Source organism: Chelonia mydas, chromosome 4 (assembly GCF_015237465.2).
Source record: "Chelonia mydas isolate rCheMyd1 chromosome 4, rCheMyd1.pri.v2, whole genome shotgun sequence".
NCBI classification, from domain to species: Eukaryota; Metazoa; Chordata; order Testudines; family Cheloniidae; genus Chelonia; species Chelonia mydas.
The window spans coordinates 106,659,484-106,686,522 of record NC_057852.1 but is presented as its reverse complement, the minus strand read 5'-3'; the positions used below and the strand labels follow the sequence as shown (position 1 = coordinate 106,686,522).

Below are 27,039 nucleotides of genomic sequence, written 5' to 3'. Positions count from 1 at the left end.
CTTTTGAATCTTCTGGAGAAAAGCACAACTAAATCTGTATGACTGGCAAGGCTATCCAAGGAGAGGCCTGTGAATGTTGAGCATCCAAGTAAATTATCTGTACCAGGTTTCTCAATAGTCATATTGTGAGCAACACATTAGACTACTTCAAGAAACTGAATTATTTTGTGCTCCTTAAAAGCACTTTCTTCAAAGGGCCTACCTGCAGGACAAACCAAACAGACAAGCAGTAGGATTTTGGGGAAGAAACAGGACCAAGGAAATCAGGTGTTGGTAAAAGGATGCTGAGCAAGATAAGGAGCCACCTGTGTGAAAGCCAGCCATTATCTTCAGTAGTATGTCCCTGACACTAAACTAAGCTCATCAGAGAAGGTTGTGGAACTTTGCAAAGAAGATGTGTGTGACTGTCTGTATCTTTACGTTCACCCCTTCTACAAGACTATGATAAATTTGGTACAATGTATGCCTTGTGAGGTATCATCTGAAAACTCATAATTTGCTGATTTTTATCCTGGTAAAATCTGAATGGCAACATTGAATGTAAAATTATAAGATTCTGCTGTAGGATATTACTGAGACATATTCCAAGGCGCTCTCAGAAACAGAAGGTGAGGGGTCAACAAGCTCAAATGGACTATCATTTGGTCAAGTGGCCATTCTTTGGCAGGAAAAAGGGTGTGAGCGAGAAATTTACATCTTGCAAAGAAACTGCTGGAGTTTCCCATCTCCACAGACTGTCTCCTGAACGTCAGCTGGAGATGATTTTCAAAGAAAAAGAACTATAAGGCAGGGAAACAGACACCCCAAAAATACCTGTCCCATTCTTTCTGCCCACAGCATCACAACCACCTGAAGGACAATGAACTGGGGGAGGGGGTCCTAGCTGAAAGGAATTCAACTCATAAGACTGCTGAAAAGTAGTGAGAAACCTTTTGAATTCGTTTAGCTTATTAAATTAGGTATTAGCCATGTTTTACCTTTTATTTCTTTGTAACCAATTCTGACTTTTATGCCTCATTACTCGTAATCACTTAAAATCTATCTTTCTGTAGTTAATAAACTTATTTTATCTAAACCAGTGTGCATTTAGATTGAAGAGGCGGGGAAGCTTCATTTGGGATAACAGAATTTGTGTATATCATTTTCTACTAAAGAAATGACAAACTTTATATGAGCTTGTATTGTCCAGGAAGGTGCTGGGCAGTACAAGATGCACATTTCTGGGGGAAAGTCTGGGGCTGGGAATTTGCAGGTGTTGCTCTGCAGTGTAATTCAAGAGAATGTCTGGCTGTAGCACTGATACTGTATAGCTGGGAGTAATTTACATGGTGGGGGCTGTGCGACAGCAGACCAGAAGTGGTTGCTCTCACAGCAAAGCAGTGTAAAAGGCACCCCAGGTTGGAGAATTGAGGGGACACAGATGTTTAGCTGTCAAGACTGTATGCTAGGTAATGTCACAATATGTACCAAAAAACCCAGTTCAACCAGCAAGAACACTATCTCACCCTCTGCAGAACACAAGATTTTGAGGACATTAATCCAGCCAGCCACTTTCATAACACAACTTTCATCTCCTCACCTCCTCCCCCACCCCCATTTCTTAATTACAGGGAGGGACACTTACACCCACCGTCCTGGCTGGCACAAAAGGATGTCGGAAAAACAGTTAAGTTTAAACAAGAGAAGACAGAATTTTAAAACTTTGAAAAACCTAAATCCTCACTTTATATACACCGGACCCTCGCTAGAACACGCGTCTATATAGAGCAAATTCACATATAACGCGGTCACAGCCATGGATCCCAAATTTAAATTACAGGAACTCCTCACTTAACATTGTAGTTATGTTCCTGAAAAATGCGACTTTAAGTAAAACGATGTTAAGCGAACCCAATTTCCCCATACGAATTAATGTAAATGGGAGGGTTAGGTTTCAGGGAAAAGTTTTTCACCAGACAAAAGACGGTATTATATTATAATACACACACACACAAAACAATTTAATACTGGTACACAGCAATGATGATTGTGAAGCTTGGTTGAGGTGGTGAAGTCAGAGGGTGGGATATTTCCCAAGGAATGCCTTACTGCTAAATGATGAACTAGCAGTTGGCTGAACACTCAAGGGTTAACTCTCACACTCTACAAGGCAGCAGGAAAGAAGGGAGGGCAGACAGAGACAGACAGACAGAGAGTGTGTGTGTGCGCGTGCGAGATTATGCGCATTTCCCCTTTAAGTATGCTGCCTTGTTAAGTAGATCAGCAAGCCGAGACCAGGAAGCTCCCTCCAGGACTGTCGTGTGTCCCCCCTGCTCTATGGAAGATGGGGTAAGGGGTGCAGGGGGACACCCTGACATTAGCCCCCTTCTTCCCCCTGCACGCTCCCTCCCCCCCGCACAGCAAGCAGGAGGCTCGGGGAGCAGCACATGGCAGTGGGCGAGGGACAGCTGAACTGCCAGCAATTGATAGCCTGCTAGGCAGCTGCTGCACAGGGAACTTAGGGGAGCAGGGAGCTGCTAGGGGGGCTGCTGGTCCACCCTGGTTCCAAGCCCCCACCAGCTAGCTGCAACGGACTGCTCTTCCTGCAAGCAGTGGAGAAAGCAGGCGGCTGCCAAACAAAGTTAGAAGGGAGCATTGCACAACTTTAAACTAGCATGTTCCCTAATTAATCAGCAACGTAACAATGTTAACCGGAATGACTAAGTGAGGAGTTCCTGTAATTTAATTGTGCCTGGATCCGCGCATGGATCCCAAATCCCGCCTTCTAGCAAGGATCTGGTGTATAGTGAAATAGTTTGTATTTTCAGTTCTACTCTACTGTCTGAAAGCTCATGCTCCAAAGTATCAGTACAGTGACAATCTCCTCAGAAATACCACTCTGGTTATTTATAGTTATAAAGATATCCCCATCTGTTTCTCAAAGCTACTTCAAAAATTAAGTCTCACAAATACACACACATTTCTGTAACTATCAGAGCCAATTTTTTTTTAAACAAGAATATAAAGTTTAAGTTCCAAAAAAATGGATCTAGGAACATAAATAAATAGTCAATCTGATTTTCAAAAGTGCAGAATACCCAGAGGCTCCCATTCAAGTCAATAGGAGCTACTGGGTGCTCAGCACTTTTCAATTTCAAGTTATTTAGGTCCTAAATATGAGCCTAGGAACCTAATTTTAGGTTTCTACATAGAAAAGCTTGGCCCTTAAATAATCTTAGTAATTTTGTTTTAACAAACATCTTTCATATCATATAGAGTCAGCCCAATATTTATCTCCTGCCTCACTCCCCAAAATCTGTTTTCTTAATCAATCAATTCCACATTTGAAAGTCAGGGAATAAAACATGAATGTACAACTAAACCCTTCACATGTATAAGCTTCTGAATTTAGCTCCTACAATGAAGAATACAACAGATACCTCTTGTCCAGTAAGAAAGAGTAGAAGATCTCCCTCCTCTTCTTCACACATGTGAATCTGGATTACTGTTCGAATAGCCGCCTCAAGGTAATCCCTCTCTGGCTCTGGAGTATAGAAAATCTCCACAGGATGGGTACGACCAGGGATAGTTAGGAGAGGACAATTATCAAAATAAATCTGGAATTTGCCAGCATCTAGAGTAGCACTCATAACTATAACCTGTAAGTTAAAGGGAAAACAGCATTACTCCAAAGTTAACACCAAGAATCTACAAAACTTTATACTTAATACACAGACAGTGAGAAACTTAACTTAAAATGTATGATTTAAGGATCAAATCGAAGATTTCATTCCAACTTTCCTTGCTTTAGTGTTCCACTCAACCAATAAGCATTTGTGGGAAAAGTTCTCTTTTGTTTAATATGTTGAAAGAAACGTTAGGAAAACAGTTTTATAACAAACTACTTTTATATTTACTTGGCTTCCACTAAAGAGAATAGAAGCCATATATTTATCAGAAGATAAATATGACCCTTATTAGCAAATCTATTAGTAAGCATAGTGAAATCCATACTCATAATTTCTTTTATACTTCCGTGCTTCCTGAGTATATACTGGCTTCTACAAAGCATAATTGCTACTGACCTTCAAGTCAGATCTTTGCCTTACAACTTCTTTCAGAACTCCCATCAAAATATCAGTAGCCAATGTTCTTTCATGGGCCTCGTCAAGAATTATAACACCATAGCGCTCCAGCAAAGGGTCATTCATAGCTTCACGAAGTAACATACCATCAGTCATATACCTGAGGACAAACAATATTTTAAATATTCCAAATTAATATTGAAGTATCAGCTGTGTAGAAACTTTTCACAGTACAACTCCTTCTCACTCATTACAGTTTCTATCTTCCCCATCCCTCCCCCAAACAGCACCACCCAGGCTAAATGTTTACAGGAAGGTGCAATTAAAAAAAAAAAAAAAAAAGGCTGTGAGGCCCAGGGTCACATTTTTAATCAAGAGAATTGGGTACAACAAGAGCTAAAGCTCAACGAGTTGTAGTTTGATAAGGATTTCTATTTTTTAAAAAGCGCAATTTTGCATAGTATTATCCTATGCGTCCACTTATTTTATTACTTTTACCCTCATCTTCCACACCCCATTCCCTCCTATTGTTTGCTACAACTCACTTGTATGTAATCTTAGATTAAAAATTCTTTGGGGCAATGACTATCTTCCTAAAGCAAACAGTTCAAGAGAAATCTTCATGTTTAGGACTGTAAGTGTTACCCCAATATGAATAAAAACCAACGAGGAGTCTTTGTGGCACCTTAGAGACTCATAAATTTTTGGGGGCATAAGCTTTTGTGGGCTAAAACCCACTTCATCAGATGCCTGGAGAGAAAAAATAAAGTAGGCAGGTACATATATTACAGCACATGAAAAGATGGGAGTTGCTTCACCAAGTGGGGGATACGGGCTAACTAGGCTAATTCAAAACAGGGTGTATCTAGAATATTCCCAACAGTTGATAAAGGGTGAATATCAATAAAGCGAAAATTACTTTTTGTAGTGACCCAGCCACTCCCAGTTTTTATTCAGGCCTAATTTGATGGTGTTAAAGACTTGAACGAGAAACTGCAGAACTGGAATTAATTTGCAAACTTGATGCCATCAAATTAGGCTTGAATAAAAACTGGTAGTGGCTGGGTCACTGCAAAAAGTAATTTTCCCTTTGTTGATATTCACCCCTTCTTGTCACACTGTTGGGAATAGGCTACATCCACCCTGTTTGAATTACCCTCGTTAGCACTGCCCCCCCACCTGGTGAAGCAACTCCCATCTTTTCACATGCTGTAATATATATACCTGCCTACTGTATTTTTCACTCCAGGCATCTGATGAAGTGGGTTTTAGCCCACAAAAGCTTATGCCCAAACACATTTGTTAGTCTCTAAGGTGCCGCAAAGACTCCTCGTTTTTGCTGACACAGACTAACATGGCTACCCCTCTGAAAGCCAATATGAATGTTAACAGCATAATGACCAGAGTCTAAAAACAAATTTATGCTTCATTCTGCCATCACAGGTTTTTTAGCATATGCACCAGTAGTGTAAATAGATAATTCAGCTAAAAAAAAAAAAACACAAAAAAAACCCCTAAGTATTTTTCTCTTCAAACTCAACACAGAAATCATCTTTAGGCCCTGTCCACACTACAGCTTTTAATGAAGTTTGTAACAGTGACTTATCCTGCACTTCCCACATCGTAAATGAGGGCACTAACCACCAGGCTATCATCTCTCTATCTGGCTCAATGAATTTTTATACAAAATGGAACAGCTCCAACAGGAGAGAGAGAGAAAATGACTGGGTCAATAGCCTGATGATTAAGGAACACCCCGTAATGTGGAAGACCCAGGTTCAAGTCCCCCCTGCCTGGTCTTCCACATTCTAGGTGAGCTATTGGCTATTCTTTGCTGGGAAGATGTCTTTTTGTGAAAGTTTTTGACATTTGCTTTGACACACATTGGAATCACACTATTCATATCTGGAAATACTCTGGGTTGTTTTGGTAATGAACTACCTGAATGTGGCTTGCAACTCACACAAAGATAATAAGTGGGCCTCGTCCAGTGTTTTACACACCTGCTCAAGCTAACAACCTTAGCCCCCATAACTCTGGATTTCATATAATTTTCTCTGGATTTCATATAATTTCATAGCTACAAGTGAATTTTGAAATATATAGATCGGTGCCTCCTTATTCAAGTAAGCTGAATCTTACCGCAATTAATGGACAGAACTGCTCAGATGGTCAGCTTTTATTTCCTTACACTACTAGTCTACTTGCTTGACTGACCAACTGACCATTGCACATGCCCATGGTGAGCCAGGGAGCATAACTGATGAGGGACTTGTAGGAGATGGGACGTTAGCAAGCACATCCATGAGTCTAGGGGGAGGGACTCCAAATCTGCGCAGGACTAGGTGAGGGAAAACCCAGTGTGTGTCTAAGTACACCAGCACTTTTGGGGCTCCACTAATGCAACCTCAGTGCACCATGGAAGCCATGGAGCAGTGTAAAAGGAGCCCTCGATGCACGAATGTCTCAGTACAGGCATCCCACTTTATCACTCTGCTCCACTTTATATGATTGCTCATTCCCCTCAACTCCAAAGCTGCTGCTCTACAAGATGTGCATACTGAAACCAAGGAGATGAGAGGAGTTAGTGGGGATGTAGAAGAGAGTTTTAGGGGCATAATGTCTTGACTGGAAAACCGAGGAGGGACTGGGACTGTTCCTGTGACCCACAGTGGTAGAACAACCCAGAGTTTGTACTGGGAGAGTAGCTCCAGACAGCACCTGTTCTAATGAACTTCATGCAATTCATTAGTATACAATTCATCTCCAGTATACGATAGGATTTTTGAAAGACAAGTTACTTTTACCTTTCACTTCTCCTCCACCAGATCTGCAGGTCCCCCAGAGCTTAAGCTCCACTTTTCCCCTACTCTTTCTGGGCATAGCCCTCTGTCCCCACAGATTTTCCCCATTCTCCTCTCTCACAACCTTGCTACCTCCAGACTCCCAATCAAAACCTTTGGCCCTGCACAAGCCTGCTACCCAAGATAGGCAATTGTCCACTTTTTGTTGACTGTTACAATACTTACTTCAGAATTGTTTTTGCACTACTGCAATCTTCAAATCGAATCGAGTAACCAACTTCCTGGCCCAACATCACATCCATTTCATCAGCAACTCGTTGTGCCACACTCATTGCAGCTACCCTCCTAGGCTGGGTACAAGCTACACCTCTCTTAGGTCCAGGTAAAGACCGCATGTAGTCAACACACCACTGAGGGATCTGTCAAGAACAAATTTGTAATTTAAATACACTTTAAATGCCCACTCAGATGCAACACAATTTATTCAGTAGTTGTTGCAGCAGGTGGTATCTAAAGATAAAAGTTCTGTTTTACAGCCTAAAACTTCAATTAGAAACTGAAGGCAAGATTTTTTTATTCTTTTTTTATTTTGGAGAAAGCAAGGAGTCAGCTGGCTTATTGGTATTTTAAAAAAAGCAAATTATGAGAAGGATAAGTTACATTTATATTTCCTGAATCCGTTTACCAATAACTTGGATCAAATATAGATGTGAGGCTGTGGAATGAATGAGAAGTATACTTGTATTAATTCAAAATGAAGATAAAATACTTCACAATTAAATAGTACTAGTTTTCACAAAACCTGCCATTTTTCAAATTAGTGAGAAAGAGTATTGGTTGGCTGTACATTTAAGCAACTGTCAGATGACCTCAGTTTAGCAGAAGTGCTGACACTCCAATGGCATCTAAGAAAAGTAAAATCATATGAAGTTTCATGAAGCCTTAATGTATACATTTTAGGGTGTGTCTATACTGCAGTTAGCTGGGTCTGAGCATTCGGGTAGTCTACCTTGGCTAGAGAATTACAGCTCCAAGAGTAAAGCTCTACCCGTGTTACTGTGTCCTTCCTATTCCTGCCCAAACTTACCCAGATGTCTTTGGGGGCATATCCCATGATTGTGTGTGCTGAGACACTAACATTCCTCTTCAGTCAATTATGAGAAAACTTGTCAGACCCTGTAGAGTAACTTTAGAAAGGGACTGGAGGACTGAGTATTGCCTGGGTCCTCACTGAAAAGAGGGTGGGTTCAGCAAGAGATAAAGCACAGCTCAGGCCTTAAAACAAACTCCCAGCCTGCAAGCAAGCATGGATTCAAAATATAGATAAGCACCTGTTTGAGTGCTGTGTATGTGAATGGCAAGGTGGTTTGGGCAAACACACATGTAGAAGCATGGGCTAAGGCCACACGGTAGACATACCCTTGAAGATTGCTATAAAATTGTTTAAATACGTTATAAAGCGCACTTTAAAATTAAACAGTATTTATTACAGGTGCAGATCCTTGAAAAAATACTCAAGTATTAAAAATTTGGCTGAACCAGAAAATACCTTAAAATATCATAGTGAGAAGTAAAAAGAACAAGAAGTCTGGCATCTCCATTTAGTTAGAGTTCCTAAAGAAACAGGAAGAGAACCTAACTTTTACCAAACAGATATGAATTCCTGGTATTACCAATGGAATCAGAACGTGTTTATTTTGTTTGCCTAATAAGCAATTTACTGATCCAATGACAGGAGATTTAGTCCCCCACCCCCATCATTTACAGTCTGTATTAAACTTTATTCTTAATACAGAAAGAATAATCTGCACCTCTGATAACAATCTGACATGCAGAAGACAGTAAATGAAATATACTTGGATTACACTCTTAATTTGATGAGAGGTTCAGTAAATCACATTCTCTGAAGACATCTCCAGGGATAACCAGTCATGGGTCTAGAGGTCAAGCAGAACTCTCATAGCATTAATGTCAATGTAACCAGGCCCCTAGTAATTTCCTTTCAGAATACTCGTAGATTAAGAGCTAAAACAAAGTGCAAAAAGAGAAAGATACAAACAAAACTACAGAATCCAACTAAACATGGAGGATGAATGACTTAATCCATGTAAGTTTCTCTTAATAGAAGAAAGTACTTTTTTCTTCAAAAATGTTTGTCTATAGATTGCTACTCGAAGAAACTGACAAGGCCAGAGATCCTAAATGCAACAGAAAAATCCACAAGCTGCAACAGGAGGCAAACACAGATATACTGAAAAAGCAACATTTTTAGGATTAAACATGAAAAATACAAGAGGTCTAGATCTTCTCAAAGTGGTGGTCTGTGGACTGGTGCCGGTCCGCGAGCCATTGGCTTCCAGTCCGTGGCGAGTTTCCAGGAAAGACAGAAAGAAAGACAGAAATAATAGTATAAATTTAAAAATGGCACCGGAATGCCACCAAGAATAATCATTAGTTGATAAAAGTCAACTATATTAAATATGTTTTCAGAAGCACATATTATAATATTGATAATTATACCATAGTGCTACAGCACATTTTGCATGAGATGTGCGAGCGCACGCTTACCCCACTCCTTCGCATATAAAGACCCCGCCCCACCGGCTGTTACCATCAAGAAGTTGAATAAAGAGTGTCATGCGGATCTCTGCGCATTTGTCATTTGGGACCCCGTCCAAACCCACTGATCGTTGAATTAAGTACTAATAATATTATAAATTTTAATAATTATTTTCTATCCTATCATGCCATAGCCCTTACGAAGTAGATGGAGACAATTGAGCAACACACACCCAAAGCCAAATAGACAGTCTTTGTAGGTGCAGGATTTTATAATTGTACTATAAGAATTGATGTAAACTTTGATTTCATTCTGCCAGCCACCCTTTTTGAATAACAGAAAGGAATGACCATCTGAGACTGGGATCCTGTTTCCAATATGCATTACCATTAGGACCTGTTATAAAGTTTAGTTAGTAAGAGACAGGATTTTGTATTGTCTATGATAAATAGATTAACGTTGAGGGCATGAAGCCCCAATGTGAATTGTTTTAGTTATAAGATTTAGCAAGGCTTGATTTACAATGTATTCTGCTGAATACTGCTGTCTGTATACCTTTGAAGGTTTCTGTGAGAGACTGTGTGAATGAAAATGAATACATTAGGAAAAGATAAGCTGGGAAAGCCATCACAAACGTCCAGATGGTCAAGAAAAAGTGAAAAAAAGAAAAAGGAGTACTTGTGGCACCTTAGAGATGAACAAATTTATTTGAGCATAAGTTTTCCACAGTGCATCCGATGAAGTGAGCTGTAGCTCATGAAAGCTTATGCTCAAATAAATTGGTTAGTCTCTAAGGTGCCACAAGTACTCCTTTTCTTTTTGCGGATAAACACTAACATAGCTGCTACTCTGAAAGAAAAAGTAAGAGACTTGGAAAGACCAGGAGACAATCAGAAAACATCCATTGTATCGGATGCTAAACATGTTAGCAGCACTGATGACCTCAGAGGTGAGACAGGCAAAGCCGAAGGCGAGACAACAAATAGGAGATAACGATGGGAAGCCCGACAATAACCATCAAATGATAAGAGCAGAAAACTCCAAGATTAACACCATTTAAGGACTAATGATTACAGGATGACGTTGCAAAATGCATGAACTCAAATGGGAATTTACAACTATAAAGCTGGGGTGTTTTGCCATGGAACTCTGGGTTCAGTCCCGCACAGCCTCAGAGCATCGGATCGCGACTGACAGAGCCCAGCTCCTCACGCATGCTCAATCTAACCAGCCATTAGATTGACTCGAGCTACAACAGACTCACTCTCTCTCTCTGTGAAAAGCATATGCTCACTGTTGTATTTTCAATAAATGCGGCGTATCTGCCTTTTCCCACTGAAAAGATCCTGTGTGCTTTGTATGAGCATAACATCCTTGCTTCCTCCATATCCATATATCATTTCATACACGCTCTCATACAGCCTTCCCCTCTTCTAGAATCAAACCTACGTGTTTCTGCCAGGAAGTTCTCAAAATTCCTTCCTTTCTCACTCCATATCTTTCAGACAGGTAAATGTTATTTTTGACATTCATTATTCATTCTTTCCATATGTTCAAACCATCTTAACTTTCCTATTATTATCCTGTTTGCAATCTAATTTTAAAATTTATATTTTCTTATCCTAACATTACTTACCCTATTAATCAATGTTCTCCCGCACATATTTCTCAATAAAAGCATTCCCACTGCATTTATTCGGCTTTCATCCTAATATCATAAATTAAGTATATACCAATGGAATTGATATTATTTTTATGCCTAATTTACAGATGGCGAAGTGAGGCGCAATCAACATCTTTATCAAGCAGAGACATCCGGCTGCTGAACACGCAAGTAATTCTGAATCAGATGATGGCAATCTAAATGAAACCGAAGTATTGTCAACAATAAGAATTCGTACTAGCTTTACTCGGAAATATGACTCCTCATACATTCAGTTCGTTTTGTAGCCACGAATGATGGTGGAGTGCCAAAACCGCAGTGCGGCGATGTGTTGGCTAACGACACAATGAAGCCATCAAAGCTCAAGAGGCATTTAAATACAAAATATAATGAAATTAGTTCAAAGCCGAAAGGGTTCTTCGAAAGAAAGCATGTTGATTTAGAAGGCTGAAAGAAACAGATCTTTGAAGTATCACACAAATACTTTTGCTTTGCGAGCTTCTTTGTAGCGCTTCACATTGCTAAGGCTAAAAAGCCAAACACAATCAGTGAGACACTAGTGATACGCTGTATTAAAGATGTCTGCATGGAAATGCTGGGTGAGCTGGCAGCAAAGAAAGTGGCTCAGGTGCCACTTTCAAAATGACACTATAGCTCAACGAATTCACGATCTGGCTCACGATATGGAAGATCAGCTCATAGGACAGATTAAATTAGCAAAGTACTTTTCTTTGCAGCTTGATGAATGTACAGCTGTTGTTAACAGGGCAATTCTGATGGTGTATGTGCGCTTTGAACATGAGGGTGATTTGAAGAGTTTTTGTTTTCTGCTTCACTACCAACAAAAACAAACTAGTTCTGAAATGTTCAAGACTGTGAGCGACTACATCATTAACAAATATGGGTTGGATTCAAGTTTTGTGTAGGCGTATGTTCTGATGGCGCTGCCACAATGACAGGATGGCTTTCTGGAGTGGTTACCCAGATTAAGGTGCTTGCACCCGAATGCAAGTTGACGCACTGCTTCCTTCATTCACCAAGAAAGTCTTGCAACAAAAAAAATTACAACAGAAGTAAACAGTGTGTTCAGCGAGGTCATAAAAACTGTGAACCATGTAAAGGCGAATGCTTTAAATTCAAGACTATTTGCTGCATTATGCGATGATATGGGAGCTCCTATTGCATGCCGATGTACGTTGGTTATCAAGGGGAAAAGTCCTGTCAAGAGTATTTGAGCTCCGAAACGAGCCTGCCGAGTTTCTTCAGGACAAAAAAATAAATTGGTCACAATTGTTCCAAGATGTGGATTGGATAGCCAAGCTGGCTTATTTGGCTGGTACCTCTGCCATCTTTAATGATCTCAACACCTCCATGCAGGGAAGGATGGCTTCGTGTCTTACAATGGCAGACAAGATCGACGGACAGAAACGAAAGCTAAAAGTATGGAAGAGTCGAGTGTCAAGAGATTGTTATGACATGTTTCACAACTTAGCGACAATCACCACCAATGCAGGTGAAGACCTTGATGTTACATCTCTACAAAATGTAATCAGTGAACATCTGATAAATTTGGCAGAACGTTTTGAGTTTTACTTTCCAGCAGAAAAAGATCCACGGAAAGGGACTGGATGGATCCGAAATCCATTTGTTCCATTGAAGATGACTTAACTGTCACTATGGAGGATAAACTGTTGGAGCTGGCTGCTGACGAAAGATTGAAGATGAGTTTCGAAACTACAACATCACTTGCTTCCTTTTGGATAAAAGTGAAAGCAGAATATCCTGAGCTTACTGAAATTGCTCTAAAAACTCTTCTCCCATTTCCTTCAACATACCTCTGCGAGACTGGCTTTTCAACCATAAATGTCATTAAGACAAAGTACAGGAATAGTATGGATAGTCATTCTCCATTGAGTGTGGCACTGTCCTCAATTGAACCACGACTGGATCAACTGACAAAGAAGAAGCAAGCTCACCTTTCACACTAGTAAAGGTTAAGGTTTTAACATGCCTATTATTGTGTTAATAAATTTTTTTATAATATCTTTGTTAGAAGACTTTGCTGGTTTGATTTTAATATTTTTTATTTGTATTGTAATATTGTATTGTTTACAAAATAAACAAAATAAATGTCTGCCAACTTTTATTTTATTATATTGTTTCCGATATAAATTAATATTACTATGAATGTTCAAATATTTTCTTGGATCGTAAACGAATAATAGTCATTTTATACTATCCGCACAGACACACAGCCTTTCAGTCAGTTTTCAATGTATTTAAATGGGAACATCTCCGCATGTACGCCACACTCCCATTCCAATTAATACAGTGAAGAATGTTAGTTTTTCTGATCTGATGCGCTACGCGCCTATGTGAAAACTATAATAATATGGCACAAATATGGAACCGGTCCCTGGCACACTGGGGGAAAAAAATTGCCGGTCCGCCACATCAGATAGTTTGAGAAGCACCAGCCTAGAGTACCTACTAAAATTTGTCAAAAGAAGGATAACAGAGACATCTGAACAGAAAAGAACCCTAAGGAGCAGAAAAGTTTGGACAAGATAGGCAAAAGAATAGGTTCTCTAACATAGATAATCGGCACTTGGATTCCTGAGTAGAAACATGCACACAAGAGCTTCACACATGTGAAGAGAAGAAATGAGGCCACTTTGCAAGACACCAGTAAAAATGCAAGTCTGAGGCTAGTTGCTGAAGCATCACCTCTACAAACAGAGTAAGTCTCAACATGACCTTAAAACAGCAGGCTTGCCAGGCTACAACAGTGAGAAATATAATTAGACAGCCATTTAGAAGTGGTTTTCTTGGTAACAGCAGAATCTACTATAATGGTGTTAAATGAAAAAAGCTGGGTGGACTTTAAGGGCTTTAATCTGATTCAAATAAAAACCAAAGATCTCTTTACATCAAGTTTACAAAGAAAGGCCTCTCCAGGACCAGCATGCAAGCACAAAGAAAGATGACTGTTTCACAATAAAGTGGAACTCAGTCATCATCCCTGGTACGAATTTAGAATAATCTATAGCATCACACGGTCCTTATAAAACTTAGCATCATGTGGATCGATAAGAATCTGAAGCCACTGCAGGAGCCAAAATTACTGCCACCAGGAAAATGGACTTTTCCTGAAGCTATTTCACAGATAACAAAGGGATCAGGAAGAGCTTTCATTAGCTTTGTCAGCCCCTTGACACAGACAGCCTTTCTAAGGGAGGCTAGAGATTTTCAAACACAAAAACCACCACATGAACCTGGTGACAAGGGCTGCAGAGGTAACAGTCTACACTGGATACATTTGTGACAGGCCAAAATAATAACCAAACGAACATTCAGCAGAGTTCTTTAAAAAAACAACAACTAAAAACAGATCAAGTCAAATGAATAACGTAATCAAGCCAAGAGTTTCCTTTTGTTGGTGCAGGGGTAAGGAAAAGGACACAGGTACTGTTTAAAGGATTTAAATGAGATTCTTCAACCACTAAAAAACCTTCACTGCTTAAAAGTTTACAGGGTGAAATCCTGGCCCCATGGAAGTCAGTGGTAAAACTACGATTAATGTCAATAGAACCAGGTTTTCACCTGTAATTCTTTCCTTGTGCATTGTTGCCCCACGTGCTCAGAAACCCCATGTATTCGGCCTCAGTTCTCATAAACCATACACAGGGCAGAGGTATCACTGGGGGTATGTTGAACAGTGCTCTGTTCTGTGTGGTGAGACTCCTAGTGGGAGCAGCTACTATCTCTATGGGTCAGTCTACACTAGGAAAATTTAAGAGCATTATGGAAGTGCCAATTACAGTTCCACAGTTAAGGTGGACTTGAGTTTTGCATTTTCAGCAAGGATGCAATCACTTATTGGCAGAGGTGTCAATAAACATATTTTGTTTAATAAACTTTAAGAGAGCAAGGCAAGGGAGCTCTGAATCTTAACATGCACCTTCCACTGTGACTATACCAACAACAGTACCTCTGTGTGCTTTAATCGTAGTTGCTGCCATTGCAGCCTTAAGGGGTTCTCTCCCCAAACCGGTGGAATGCCTGAGCCAGATAAGGAGGAGAAAGAAGAGAACTTGGGATGACATTTTCAGTGAGATCCTGCAAGCCAGTGGGAGCAAAGGGCCTGGAAAGTGAATACTGCAGATAACCTGGAGAAGGAAAAAAGTGCAGAGGAGAACAATCCATGAGTCCCAGCAGAAAAAAGGAGTTCCAGCACATAATGGGTCTTCTCCACCAGCAAACACAGACGCTGCAGACTCTTGTAGACCTACAGGTTCAATGATCCTGGGCTCGCCTCCCACTGCAATCCATGGAGAACTCCATTACAGCACCTCCCTACATCTCCCCCTCAATATTCCACATGGCATCAAGAGCCGCATTCCTAACCCTACCACTCCTCTCTGGGATCATTAAGGACAATCACGCCTCACATACACCTCTGAATGCCACAGCTGCTGTTTGTGTAGGTAAAATGGACATATATGTTCTTTCCACTTGTTAAGTTCTGTTCCGTTAAATGTATTTGCTTTTAAATTGCACAGATTTCTTCTTTGCATTGGTTTTGTTATTGAATAAATTCTATTGTTTGAAAGTAATTAACCTTTATTAGTTCACAACATATGCTACAGAGTGCCTAGCAGTTCTGAAAGTACCCACTTGTTACTGTACAGTGACCCAAAACTCATAGGATCAGTGAAAAATAATCAAATGTACACCAAGCACTGAAAAATTAATAGGAGCACTGACAGTGTTGTATTCATCGGTGTACACCAAGCACCAAAAACAGCAGGGCCAGGTAAAGCATAGTTCACCAAAATGCATTACTGTGGCTCACTGTTAAAGTGCTCTTTTCAAAGCCTCTGAGCCGCACAGCTCGACACTGAGGTCTTCTTATAATCCTTGTATCTGGCTGTACAAATTCAGCAGACAGGCGCTCCACTTCCACCATGATAGCAAATTTTCCCTCTTTGCTTCACAGATACTATCTAAGAGCAAGCAGGCGGCTATAACCACTGAGACATTGTTTCACTGAGATCCAATCTTGTGAGTAAACAATGCCAGCATCCTTTCAATCTACTAAAAGCATATTCAACTGTAATTCTGCACCTGCTGAGCTGGTAGATGAATCTTTCCTTGGTGCAGCTGCGGTGGCTGGCATATAGTTTCATGAACCGGAGAGCAAGGGGTAGGCTAGAAACCCCAGGATCACTTTTGGGATTTCAAATTTTTCAGTCAGAATCCGCTAGTCAGGAAAGGACGCCCCTTTCTGAACAGTCCCGTTTTTAAAGATACGAGCATCATGCACCTTGCCTGACCAGCCAACATCGAGGTCGGTGAAGTGGCCCCACTGATACATCAATGCTTGCATAACCATAGCCCTTTCTAATGGTGTAGTCTGTGGCAAGGTGGTCTGGTACCAAAATAGGGATGCGTGTACTGTCTGTTACTCCACTGCAGTTCAGGAACCCAATTGATACAAATCCATCCACTGTGTCGTGCACACTGCCAGGAATCACAGTCCAGCGTAGCAGGAGACAATTAACAGCTGTACACGCCTGCATGACAAAAGCCCCTACAGTGGATTTTCCAACTCCAAAATGATTTACCACTGACCAATAATGACCCAGCGTTGCAAGTTTCCACAGTGCGACTGCCACTCCATTATCCACTGTCAGTGCAGCTCTCACTTTGTTGTCCTGGCACTGCAAGGCTAGGGTGAGCTCAGCGCATATATTCAGGAATGTGGCCTTACACATCCAAAAGTTTTACAACCACTGCTCTTCATCCCAAACCTGCATTACCATGCAATCCCATCATTCAGTGTTCATTTCTTGGGCCTAGAAGCAGCACACCACCTGAAGCTGTTCTGTGAACACCACTGCCAACCTTGAATTGGTTCTTGCTATGTACAAAACCAATCTGTCTTCCAAGAAATCATCATGTTCCCTGTTGATTCAGTTCTTCTGTGGCCCAGCAAATATCGGAAGATTAGCTGTTCTGTGCTTGCAATGCTCATGACAACAGAGCAGAGCTGTACAGGATCCATGCTTGCAGATGGCAGAGAGCAAGGATGGCCGAGCAGGTTCATGGGATTTTTTTAAAAGGCACAATATTATGGGACAGATGACATTATGGGTTGGAAACAATTTCATGCTGGGAAGTTGACCCTTTGCACCCATTCATGCCTGCGTGACTAATTTCTGCACCATTATGCATTGTCAAAACTTACCAAAATACAGCATGCTGGACAGTGGCAGGTTGCACAGTGAGATACCTACCTATGGTGCTCTGCACTGTCCATCGACATAAGCACTCCTAGCAAGTACACACAGTGCCAATGCAAGACGACAAGCATGCATACGCACAAGTGATGTACTACCCATGGCGGCTTTATGCCAATTTAACGTGTGTTGACCCAAGTTTGTAGTTCAGACATGGCCTAAGACTTAGGCTACTAAGTCCCTCAGTCAATTCTGAAAATTTTAACCCAAGTGACCTACATTGTAACCAAGAATACTGGAGGTTTAAGCCATTCATATGAAGGATACAAGCCATCTTATACCACTGCAGATGAATTCTCAGAGGCTGCAGTTAGTATACTTGATGGACTTTTATATATTAAAGTGACTGATTTCTTTAATGGACTTCTGAGAACATTTCTTTTCCAAAGGATCTGTATATTCAGAGTTGCCTCAAATTTTATTTTTGTCTAAAATCTATCTCCATAATACTTGCTACAAATTCATTACAATCTGTTTAAAAACTTAAATTTTTTTTAGTCTTTATGAATCAATTCTTCTGCCTATGCAGGGAGATTTATGCATGTAATTCAATAAAGGACTTTTCCACATCAGCCCCCCTGAGGAGAAACCAAGAGCTATATAGTGTTTGTACCTGTATTCAAACTAGCAATTTTCTGACGCCTTAACAGATCCACTTCTGTGTGCCACTCCCAATGTCTTGCTTATTTTGTAAGTCCCCAAATCTCTGGTGGGTTAGCAGGAGGCCTTTAGATCTAAATATCACATTGTTCAATGCACCAGTAGCTTTGGAAAGCTGTGTATTCCATACAAATCTAACCCAGGGAGATCTCTACCTAGGATATAGAAGGGCATCCCACTGTCCTCTGAAGGAGCCAACAACAGGAGCATAACAACTAGAAGCACCACTAGTTAAAGAGAAAATATATAATGTTCTCTTTCGACCGGAGTATGGAAGATTTGAGCTTCCGTTTCTTTGATGAGCATAGCCCAGGGGCAGCAGTCAGGAAATGAGTTCTAATTCTGCTTCTAACACAGACTAGCTGTGAAGTCATGGATACATCACCTAACCTCTGTAGCACTGTTTCACTATCATTAAAGCGTGAATTTCTCTCCTTCATAAGTGTTGACATTAAATGTATCTTTTAGAGTACAAAGTGATATTCAAGTACTATTGAGACATTAGATTTTTGTATGTCAATTTTCTGATTAAATTCAACTTAAGATCACTCAGTGCCATAAAAACAGCAGTACACACATTTTTGAGAAATGCTTTTCCTTTAGTTTTCACCCATTAGCTGGACTAGCATCTTAAAATTAAAATTATGTGTAAAATAGAGATCAATGTTTTAGGTATTAAGCAACTGAAAAGTTCATTAAACAAGTATTGCTCAAGAGGGTAAGACTTGTGATGTGTCACTAAGATACTGAAATAAAATTGTTAACACAATACTAAACAATTTATCATAGTAATCCAAAAAAACATGGATATAAACACTCCACCCTGTGACAAAATCTTAAACTTTAAGCAGGAAGCATCAAGTGAATAAGAACTCACCTGTGTCGTTTTACCAGACCCGGTCTCTCCAACCAGTACAAAAGATTGATTCCTGATCAGGATATCTGTAAATCTTTCCTTATACTCCCAGACAGGGAGCTGAAGCCGCTTCTTTAGGATTTCATAGTATCGAGGTGTATGTGGTAGGTTTGTGAATGGATTAATACCCTGTGGAAGTATTGCTGGTTTTAAAGGTGGTAATCCACCACCAACAAGCAGCATAGAATTAGATGAAGGACGCAAATCTTTTTCCTTGTCTCTCTCTCTGTCACGATCTCTCTCTCTGTCACGATCCCTGTCACGGTCTTTAGAACGATCTTCTCGATCCCGGTCACGATCCCGGTCCTTCCTAAAAGGATTTCCAGACACAGAAAAATACAGAATGTTGAAGTTAATACTTAAAGACGGGATATAGCCAATGTATGCAGGAAGTGTCAAGAAAACTAGATAAAAATGAAGAGTTTAGATTCTTTTCCTTACATTCAGTAGTTTTAAAACTAAGAAATAGGAGCTAATCTAGAACAAAAGAACCAAAGAAAGTATTAAACTAATGTTTCACCATGGAATACATTATGCAGCTCATGCAAACTGAATGCACAGTAAATATTTTAAACAGTTTTGCAAGCAGCTTCACTTAAGTGTACGGCAGAGAAAGAAAAACAACACTGTTCACTTGCTTGCGTCATTACAAAGACCAAATTTCATGTCTGATGCATATGCCATATTAGTTATGCAAAAATTACAAAAACACTCACTGCCTATCAGTGCTGTCATGTGCCTTTACGTACAGGTAAGGTCAGAAAAGTAACTACAAGAGTAGCATCTTAACCTAATACATGTAATAAATATCAAAATCCAGGCTCTCTTTATATATCTCCTTACTTTTCTGACAGCTTTTTCTCAGTCCTTTACTTGCTACCACTACAGAGCCACTTATAGTTATGGGAGGAAGCCGGATTCTATTCTTGCTCATGTGCAGTAGCAGAACTGTATCAACTGCCGAATCTTTTGTTATTGATGACGATGCATGAACTAGAAAGAACACAGCTTGATTCTCACATTCCATGAAGAGTTTTTAGCCCTAGCAGATAGAAAGTCCCCTTTATACTTAAGCTGAGCAAATTCGATATATAAGTCACTGAGACTCAAAAATGAATCCCATGACTTTTAAGACTATAACTGCATTTAAAAGTAGTTTCCCTCTCCACTCTATCCCTAAATCTAGATCTAAAGGAACCTGAAACGTATAATGCATCATTAAGTGCTCTCGGTTATAGAATAGTGGACTAGTAGCATCAGCGCAATTGTAGTAATGGGGGGTGGGGAGAAGAGAGAGAGAGAGAATACACACACAGAGAGATACATTCACCTACCCACACACAAAAAACAAACTTTATAAATAGACATAATTAAGCTTCCTAGTAATAATGCTAGAGAAATCAGGGTAAAAGCATTTGTTTTTTAAAGGCAGAGAAACTGGGGTACAAAATGCACTATGGCATATCAAATGTGTGGCCTAAACTGTATGATAAATTCCCTTTAAATTAAGAGGGAACTGCAAATTAAAATTAATCCCAATCAGGCTGGAGGGAATATTCAGATCAGGTATCTGGAGTAAACTCAATCTGCCTTTTAGTTTTACAAGTTGCCTTCAAACGGGTATCAATTTAATTTGGCCTCGGATTTAGATTTCAAAAGAACAAGGACCATAGACCAATAAAACTGTTTCTCCTAATTCCCCTACCCAATTCACCAGAACCAGGTTTTTTGTGCAAGGAACATGGTCAATTTACAATCTAGTCTTTTTTTTTTTTTTTTTTTTGGGGCGGGGGGGGGGGAGTGTGTATGAAAAGTAGTTTCATATTCTACACCTGGCTTTGAATCGCACTGGTAATTTTTGTGATTTTACAATCCCATTTTCTTTTTAAGTGTTTTTTCTCCCGCTATTACTCCGTGAGAAACCCACACAAACAAAAGGGGAAATGGACTATGCAGCGGAAATGGAGAAACTGACCATCCACAAAGAGCTGACAAACAAAACAAAAAAATTGGAAAAATGCTCATCTTTCAGTGACAAACACCACTTAGAATCACTGTAACAGGTGAAAATTTTCAGCCAGAAGTGTGATTTAATTTGACAGTATCCCTTTAAATTACAAAAATTTCCTGGGATGGTTGCAACCAAACCCTTTGCAGGATTGTGCTAGTGGCACCCAAATGCTGAAATAGATGAGAAACTAACTAAACACAAGTAAAACAAAGGCCCCAAACTTGGGGCGGGGGGGGGAATGTATACTCATGCTTAACTTTATGCACTGAGAATCACCACACTGAAGTCAATGGGGCTACTCACAGTGCATAAAGTTAAGCACATGTGATAGTATTTGAAGGACTGGAACCCAAGCACGTTTCCACTATCCAAGATGAGAACAAAAGCAAACTTGGAAAAGCAAGATTATTGAAAGACATAATTCTGAAATACCAAGAGGGCATTTGTAATATAGGTTAAGAAATTTAGTGATTGTCCACATACGTACCCCTTCCCTTCAAAAATTTCTGACCCATATTTTCAATAACCACTACTAGTTTTGGGTGCCAATCTTTCAAATACCTAATGTCTGATTTTCAGGCCCAGACTACACAAGGTTATGTTGGCACAGCTATGGTGGTTAGGAGTGGGGAGAGGGAAATCACACCCCCTAGCCAACATAGCTATGCCAACAAAACCCTCAGTGTAGATGCAACTATGCCAATAAGAGTGCTTCTGTTGGTTTAGCTAACATCTGTTTGGTGAGGTGGTGTTACTATGCCAGCAAGAGAATTCCGTCTGCCTGCATACACTGCATCTACACTAGGTGCCTATGCTGCCATGGGTCCTGTGGCGTAGACATGAACTCAAAGTTACACAGTGCTTATTTGATTAATTTCAGTTGAAGATGCAGATGTTCAACGCTTTTTAAAATTAAGCCTTCAACAGAAAGCTGATCACCTAAATCCAGAGGATACTTTTGAAAATCTGGCCCTTTGAAACAAGACAACTGCACTTGGATATAGTATACTTGATAGTTTTGTTCCTGGAAAAGATTTACCAGTAAACTGAAGTTTAGTACCTCAAGGTAGCAGCATTGTCTCTTGCTGCAAGAGAGATAATTTAGCCTATACGTTTGGTCATAAGAGTTGTAAATAAGGTATTTATAAAATTAACACATTTTAAATAGGAATTGTGTCTTTTACAAATCATTTTTTTAAAAACTTACAAGTACCCCAATTTTTTCTACAGAATTTCTAGTATGCTGTTGATACAAATCAAACTGCCTCAAAACAGTTCAGTGGTCAGGTACAGCAACTACACAAACAATTCAGAGTAGCAGCCGTGTTAGTCTGTATTTGCAAAAAGAAAAAGTACTTGTGGCACCTTAGAGACTAACCAATTTATTTGAGCATAAGCTTTCGTGAGCTACAGCTCACTTCATCGGATGCACTGTGGTTAGTCTCTAAGGTGCCACAAGTACTCCTTTTCTTTTTACATAAACAATTGTTATACTTACATATTTAAAAATCAAAGAATAATTAGTGACCTTTTGGCTTGCAAGCTGAGGATTCCCTCAACTTCATATCCTTTGAATTTCAATTCACAAACTTCAAATGGCACAACAAAAATAATCCTAATAATCTCACCTAAAAGTAAATGGCCAACTGATCTCTTTAGGAACTCTTCTTATTCTCCCTCTCTATTTTGGGGCAACAGAATCTCTTCCTATTGGGCACCAGGCTGCCTCGTATTATTCAGGGAAATAACAAGAATAGGCAGAGTTCCTGAAGAGAGCTCATGGCCAATTACTTCCCCCCACAGCATCTCATATTCATCCTAGGCTGCTGCTGGCCATTCCTCTTTTTAACATACAAAGTAGATGAATAGGCATGGGAGCTTCCACATACAAAAAAAAAAAAAAAGAAACTGCAGCCAGCTACAGTTAGCACATAGTAGTTTTTGTATTTTACAAATTCTAAGACCAAGACTGTTTTAAAAAGTGGCTGAGTGACCGAGCAAAGGCCAATACTCCCTGCTCTTATTAGAAAAGGCCCATAAGAGCTCTGATTTACCATCTCTAGATCCTCAATTGATTGTATGGCTCTAGAGGTGAACAGTAAGAATTACTGACACCATTAATATGTTGTTTATTTATCTTTAAAAGAGACCTAAATTTTACAATATTTTGTGTCACTGTTACCCTCACTCTCCCTCTGCAGTGCCTCTGGTTTCAAAAATTTGTTCCATTTTATCCTAATTCATGTACTAATCCTGCAATGAGCTTTAAGATGATGCATCAGGGCCTTGGACTGTAAACTGTCTGAGCCAGCACCTGTCTCATGCTATCTGTTTGAACAACACCATTACAATGAGGGTCTGATGTGACTGAAGCCCCTGTGCACTAATGTAATACCAATAATAAATATAGCAAAAGCTTAAAACTTAACTTTTAAATTAAAGCTTACATTTTGCTGAAATTAATGTCTTCTTATGCCCCCACACTAGCCAGGAAAAGTATCCTTAGTTACAACTAGAAAAATGTCAATCTGGAAAAATGCAAACTACACTTGGCAAAAAATAGATATTTGATTGAAGGGAGAGTCTGGAAGCAGAAGGAGACCCCATGACAATGAGAAGCTTTTCACACCTTTTCTTTGAAAATATAAGCCTACCACTAGGATCAGACTTTTATGAAGGAGACCACCCAGACCAGCATTAGATAGGGTAAGAATTTGTTTCTAAATAAGAACTATGAATCCTCTTGCTTCAGGGCATATACCCGTTACCAACTGACATTGATTAGGACAAAATTCTCCCAAAAGGGAAAACTATTCCATGTGTGTCTACTTTGGCTTTTCTTGCATCTTTCTCTGAAGCTTCCGTTACTAACCACTTTCACAGAGGAGATACTGGATTAGATGGTCCGGTGATTTGATCCAGTGTGTGGCAATTCCTATTAGTCCTCCATCATTTTTAATTATTCCATTAAAAACTTTTTCTGTTGTCCACACACAAACAAGAAAAATCTACAGAATACTATTTTAAATTTCAGAATTCAAATGCTTCAACCAAAAGGTAAACTAATTTAAGGACATTCCCTAAACTTTTGTTGTTGTTGAACGTGCATCCACCCCATCAATTTTCAGTGTAAGCTAAAAACAAAAATAAATTATGTCATTAAATTCACTCCTGTGTCTCCTACCATCTCTTCCAGTGTTTGTGATTTTACAATTACTTTTCTTTTTGGTAATGCTTTCCCCTCTTTTGTTCACCTGTGGATAATCTCACACAAAGAGGAATGATTGATCACACAGGGGCAATAGTGAAACTGACTAGACACAAAATGCTGAAAGATGCAGAGAACACAAACAAAAGAATCTTTTTGTCCTACCCTTCCCCCGCCAACTTCAGTTTCGATAATCATAGCAGTTACTCGTAAACAGCAGTTTGCAAAACTGCAGACAGAAGTTGCCGAGATCACTCTAAATTACTGAGGGAAGATGATCAGCCTTGGGCCGAAAACTATGATCTGGTTCAGGCCATGTCGGAGTGTTAAGGACACGAGTTTAGAAATACTGATCCCCGCTCAGCGCTGCGCGGAGACCCGGGCTCACGGGACTCTCTCACCCGGCCGCGGCCAGAGTGACCCGAGGAGCCGAGTAACTGGAGAACGGATGGGGTCACCGTTTGCACGGATGCAGGAACATTTCTGCTAGAAATCGGAGCCCGCCCCGGCCAGGATTTCGGATTCCTGCAGGGAAAGGCGCTCCCACCCAGCTCGCCCGGCGCCCCCGCCGTGTCCCCTGCCCCGCACCGGGGCTCCCGGCTCTTGGAGAGGATGGACGGAGCCATCTCTAGGCTCTGGGAAGCCGCCGGGCTCTTGGGCCCGCCGCCCCTCCCCCCCATGGGACGAGGAGACGCGCCTACCCCCAGGGACTTGCCATGCGGCTTGTGTGCCGCGCCCCGCCGGCCCCTCGCCCCGCCGATCCCTGCCCTCCCGCTCTTCGGCCAGACCCAAGACAGCAGGGAGCGAGTCTGGCGCCGAGGGTACAAAGCGGATTAGGCGGGAGCCGCTCCAAGAGCGAGAGGGACCGACCCCGACCCACAGGCCGCGCGGCCAGGCCCCGGCGTCCCTCACCCGTCAGCCGTGGCGCGCTTCTTGTTGGAGCTGTAGTCGTCCCCCAGATCTAGGCGATGGCGCTTGGACATAGTACCAGCGGCAACGGGGGGCTTCGGGCGGAGATGGGTGCGGCGGCTCCGCGCTCTCTGCTCCTCGGGCGGCAGCGGCAGCGCCCCGAGGCCAGGAACAGCAACTAAAATGGCGGCCGGAAGGAAGCCCGGCTCCGCGCGAGACACTGAACGAGCGGCTTCGAAGAGGGGGAAGCGGTGCAACCACTCCTGGTCCGGCTGGGAACCTTACCCCCACGCGTCCGGGTCCGGCCCGCGGATCGCTCCTCGGGAACCCCATTGCCACCCCAGGACTGGAGAAGGGCCCACAGCGTGAGGCGGTGCGAGTGGGGAAAGGGGTGGGGCTCTGACATGGCGCTCACAGGCGGAAAGAGCCGGTGCTGGGCAAGCGGGCCTGCCAGGAGTGGTGTGCACGGGACAGCCTGGCCCTCTGGGCACTGCCCCATGGCCCAAAGCAGGACCAGCTCCCCACGCACCAGGGACACGGTGCCCTGCCTAGAGACCAGACTGAGACTTTGGCTTCAGCTGGTAGTGTTCTCCTGCAGCGTGTCCAGGCATAGCCTGCTTATAACAGCCCATAACCCAGACCCACAACTGGGCCTGGGAACCGTCCCCACCCCTTCAGCACCAGTGGGCAGCGCTTCCCCACAATGACTGTGTTGTACCATTGTCATCGCTTTTCTGACATGACCTTATGACTTGCTGTGATGGCTCACTTAGCCTTGCTCCACAAACAAAGACCCAATCCTACAGACTTGTTACATGTGTCCATCATAACTTTACACATCATGGGACCGCTCACCTGCACTGTTCCCTCTAAGCTGTGCGCATGTGCACACGCAGACAGATCCTAAACCCCGCGCACACGGCGAAACACCGCACACACAAAAAATGAAATATTACATCGGAGCCAGGCCGAAATATCATTTACAGGCGACTTTTGACATTGTTCGCACACCATCTATCAATACAGCCAGGTTCTACTAGCTGGCAAGGGGGGGAAAGGGAAAGGAGGGCAATGAATCATACCCTCCCCGCCAGCATTTCGAACGTGGAATGTTGATCACGTCGGGACAGTCAGGACCCTCACATCTCCATTTTCCTGCGTTTTTTTTGCTGCAGATTCATGGATGTGATCGGCGCTATGCACAAACTTCCAGTATCCTGATCTGAATGAGCTCCCGTTTGCCCTTTTGTCGAGTCACGCTGTTAAGCGCATTGAAATAGTAGCCATATAATAAAAGTATTAATTTTAAATAAACCAATCTGGTAAAAAATCAATCCCAAAATGTCACTGTCTAGAGGTCTAAAGTGTAAAAGAACAGCGACTTCATTTAAATCTGGATGAGACTATACAGACGGTTACACCAAAGTCACATAGTGTAATGCTTGTTAAACTTCGTGAAACATTCACATATGATGAAGACAATGGAGTGGTTTGTGTATATGGTTGAGATGCTAGAGCTTCGGGAGAATTTTCAACAGGAAGAATGTGGAACAATGTATGGAAGTTGGATTTCTTAAAAGCGTCATCTGTCAAATCCCTATGTTCAAAATACAAAGACTTTCTTGCTGAAGAGATTGTTATAGTCAGTCAGTACAATGACTTCAAGTTTGCAGTAGCCAAAAGAATCAAAAGCCAATTGGTTTTAAGTTTCCCGGATGTGGTGACATTTGCTCACTAGAACGAACAGTTTCAGGATCTTGCAAACTTGATGGATATTGGAGGAACATTCCTAGCATCAAGTGCAGACTGTGAGCGTGGCTTTAGCTTAATGAACACTCTAAAAAACAAACTACAGAATCGTTTACAAGTAGATCATTTGGACATGCTGATGTGTATTAAGAGATACCAGCTGGATGGAGGACTGATAGAGACTCAAGGAGCT

The 27,039-nt window shown here is 41.3% G+C and overlaps 1 protein-coding gene across 1 annotated transcript in view; it reads right to left on the bottom strand.

Annotated features, from left to right (window-relative positions):
• Positions 1–25,469, bottom strand: part of DHX15 (DEAH-box helicase 15) — a 70,789-nt gene extending 45,320 nt beyond the window's left edge. The window contains exons 1-5 of the mRNA XM_027820576.3: positions 25,101–25,469; positions 18,931–19,279; positions 7,094–7,287; positions 4,065–4,224; positions 3,420–3,638 (exon numbers count right to left, since the gene is read on the bottom strand). Coding sequence (XP_027676377.2) covers positions 3,420–3,638; positions 4,065–4,224; positions 7,094–7,287; positions 18,931–19,279; positions 25,101–25,171 — 993 coding nt within the window. The 5' untranslated portion in view covers positions 25,172–25,469. The remainder of the gene's footprint in view (positions 1–3,419; positions 3,639–4,064; positions 4,225–7,093; positions 7,288–18,930; positions 19,280–25,100) is intronic.
• Between the last annotated feature and the right edge of the window lie 1,570 nt (positions 25,470–27,039).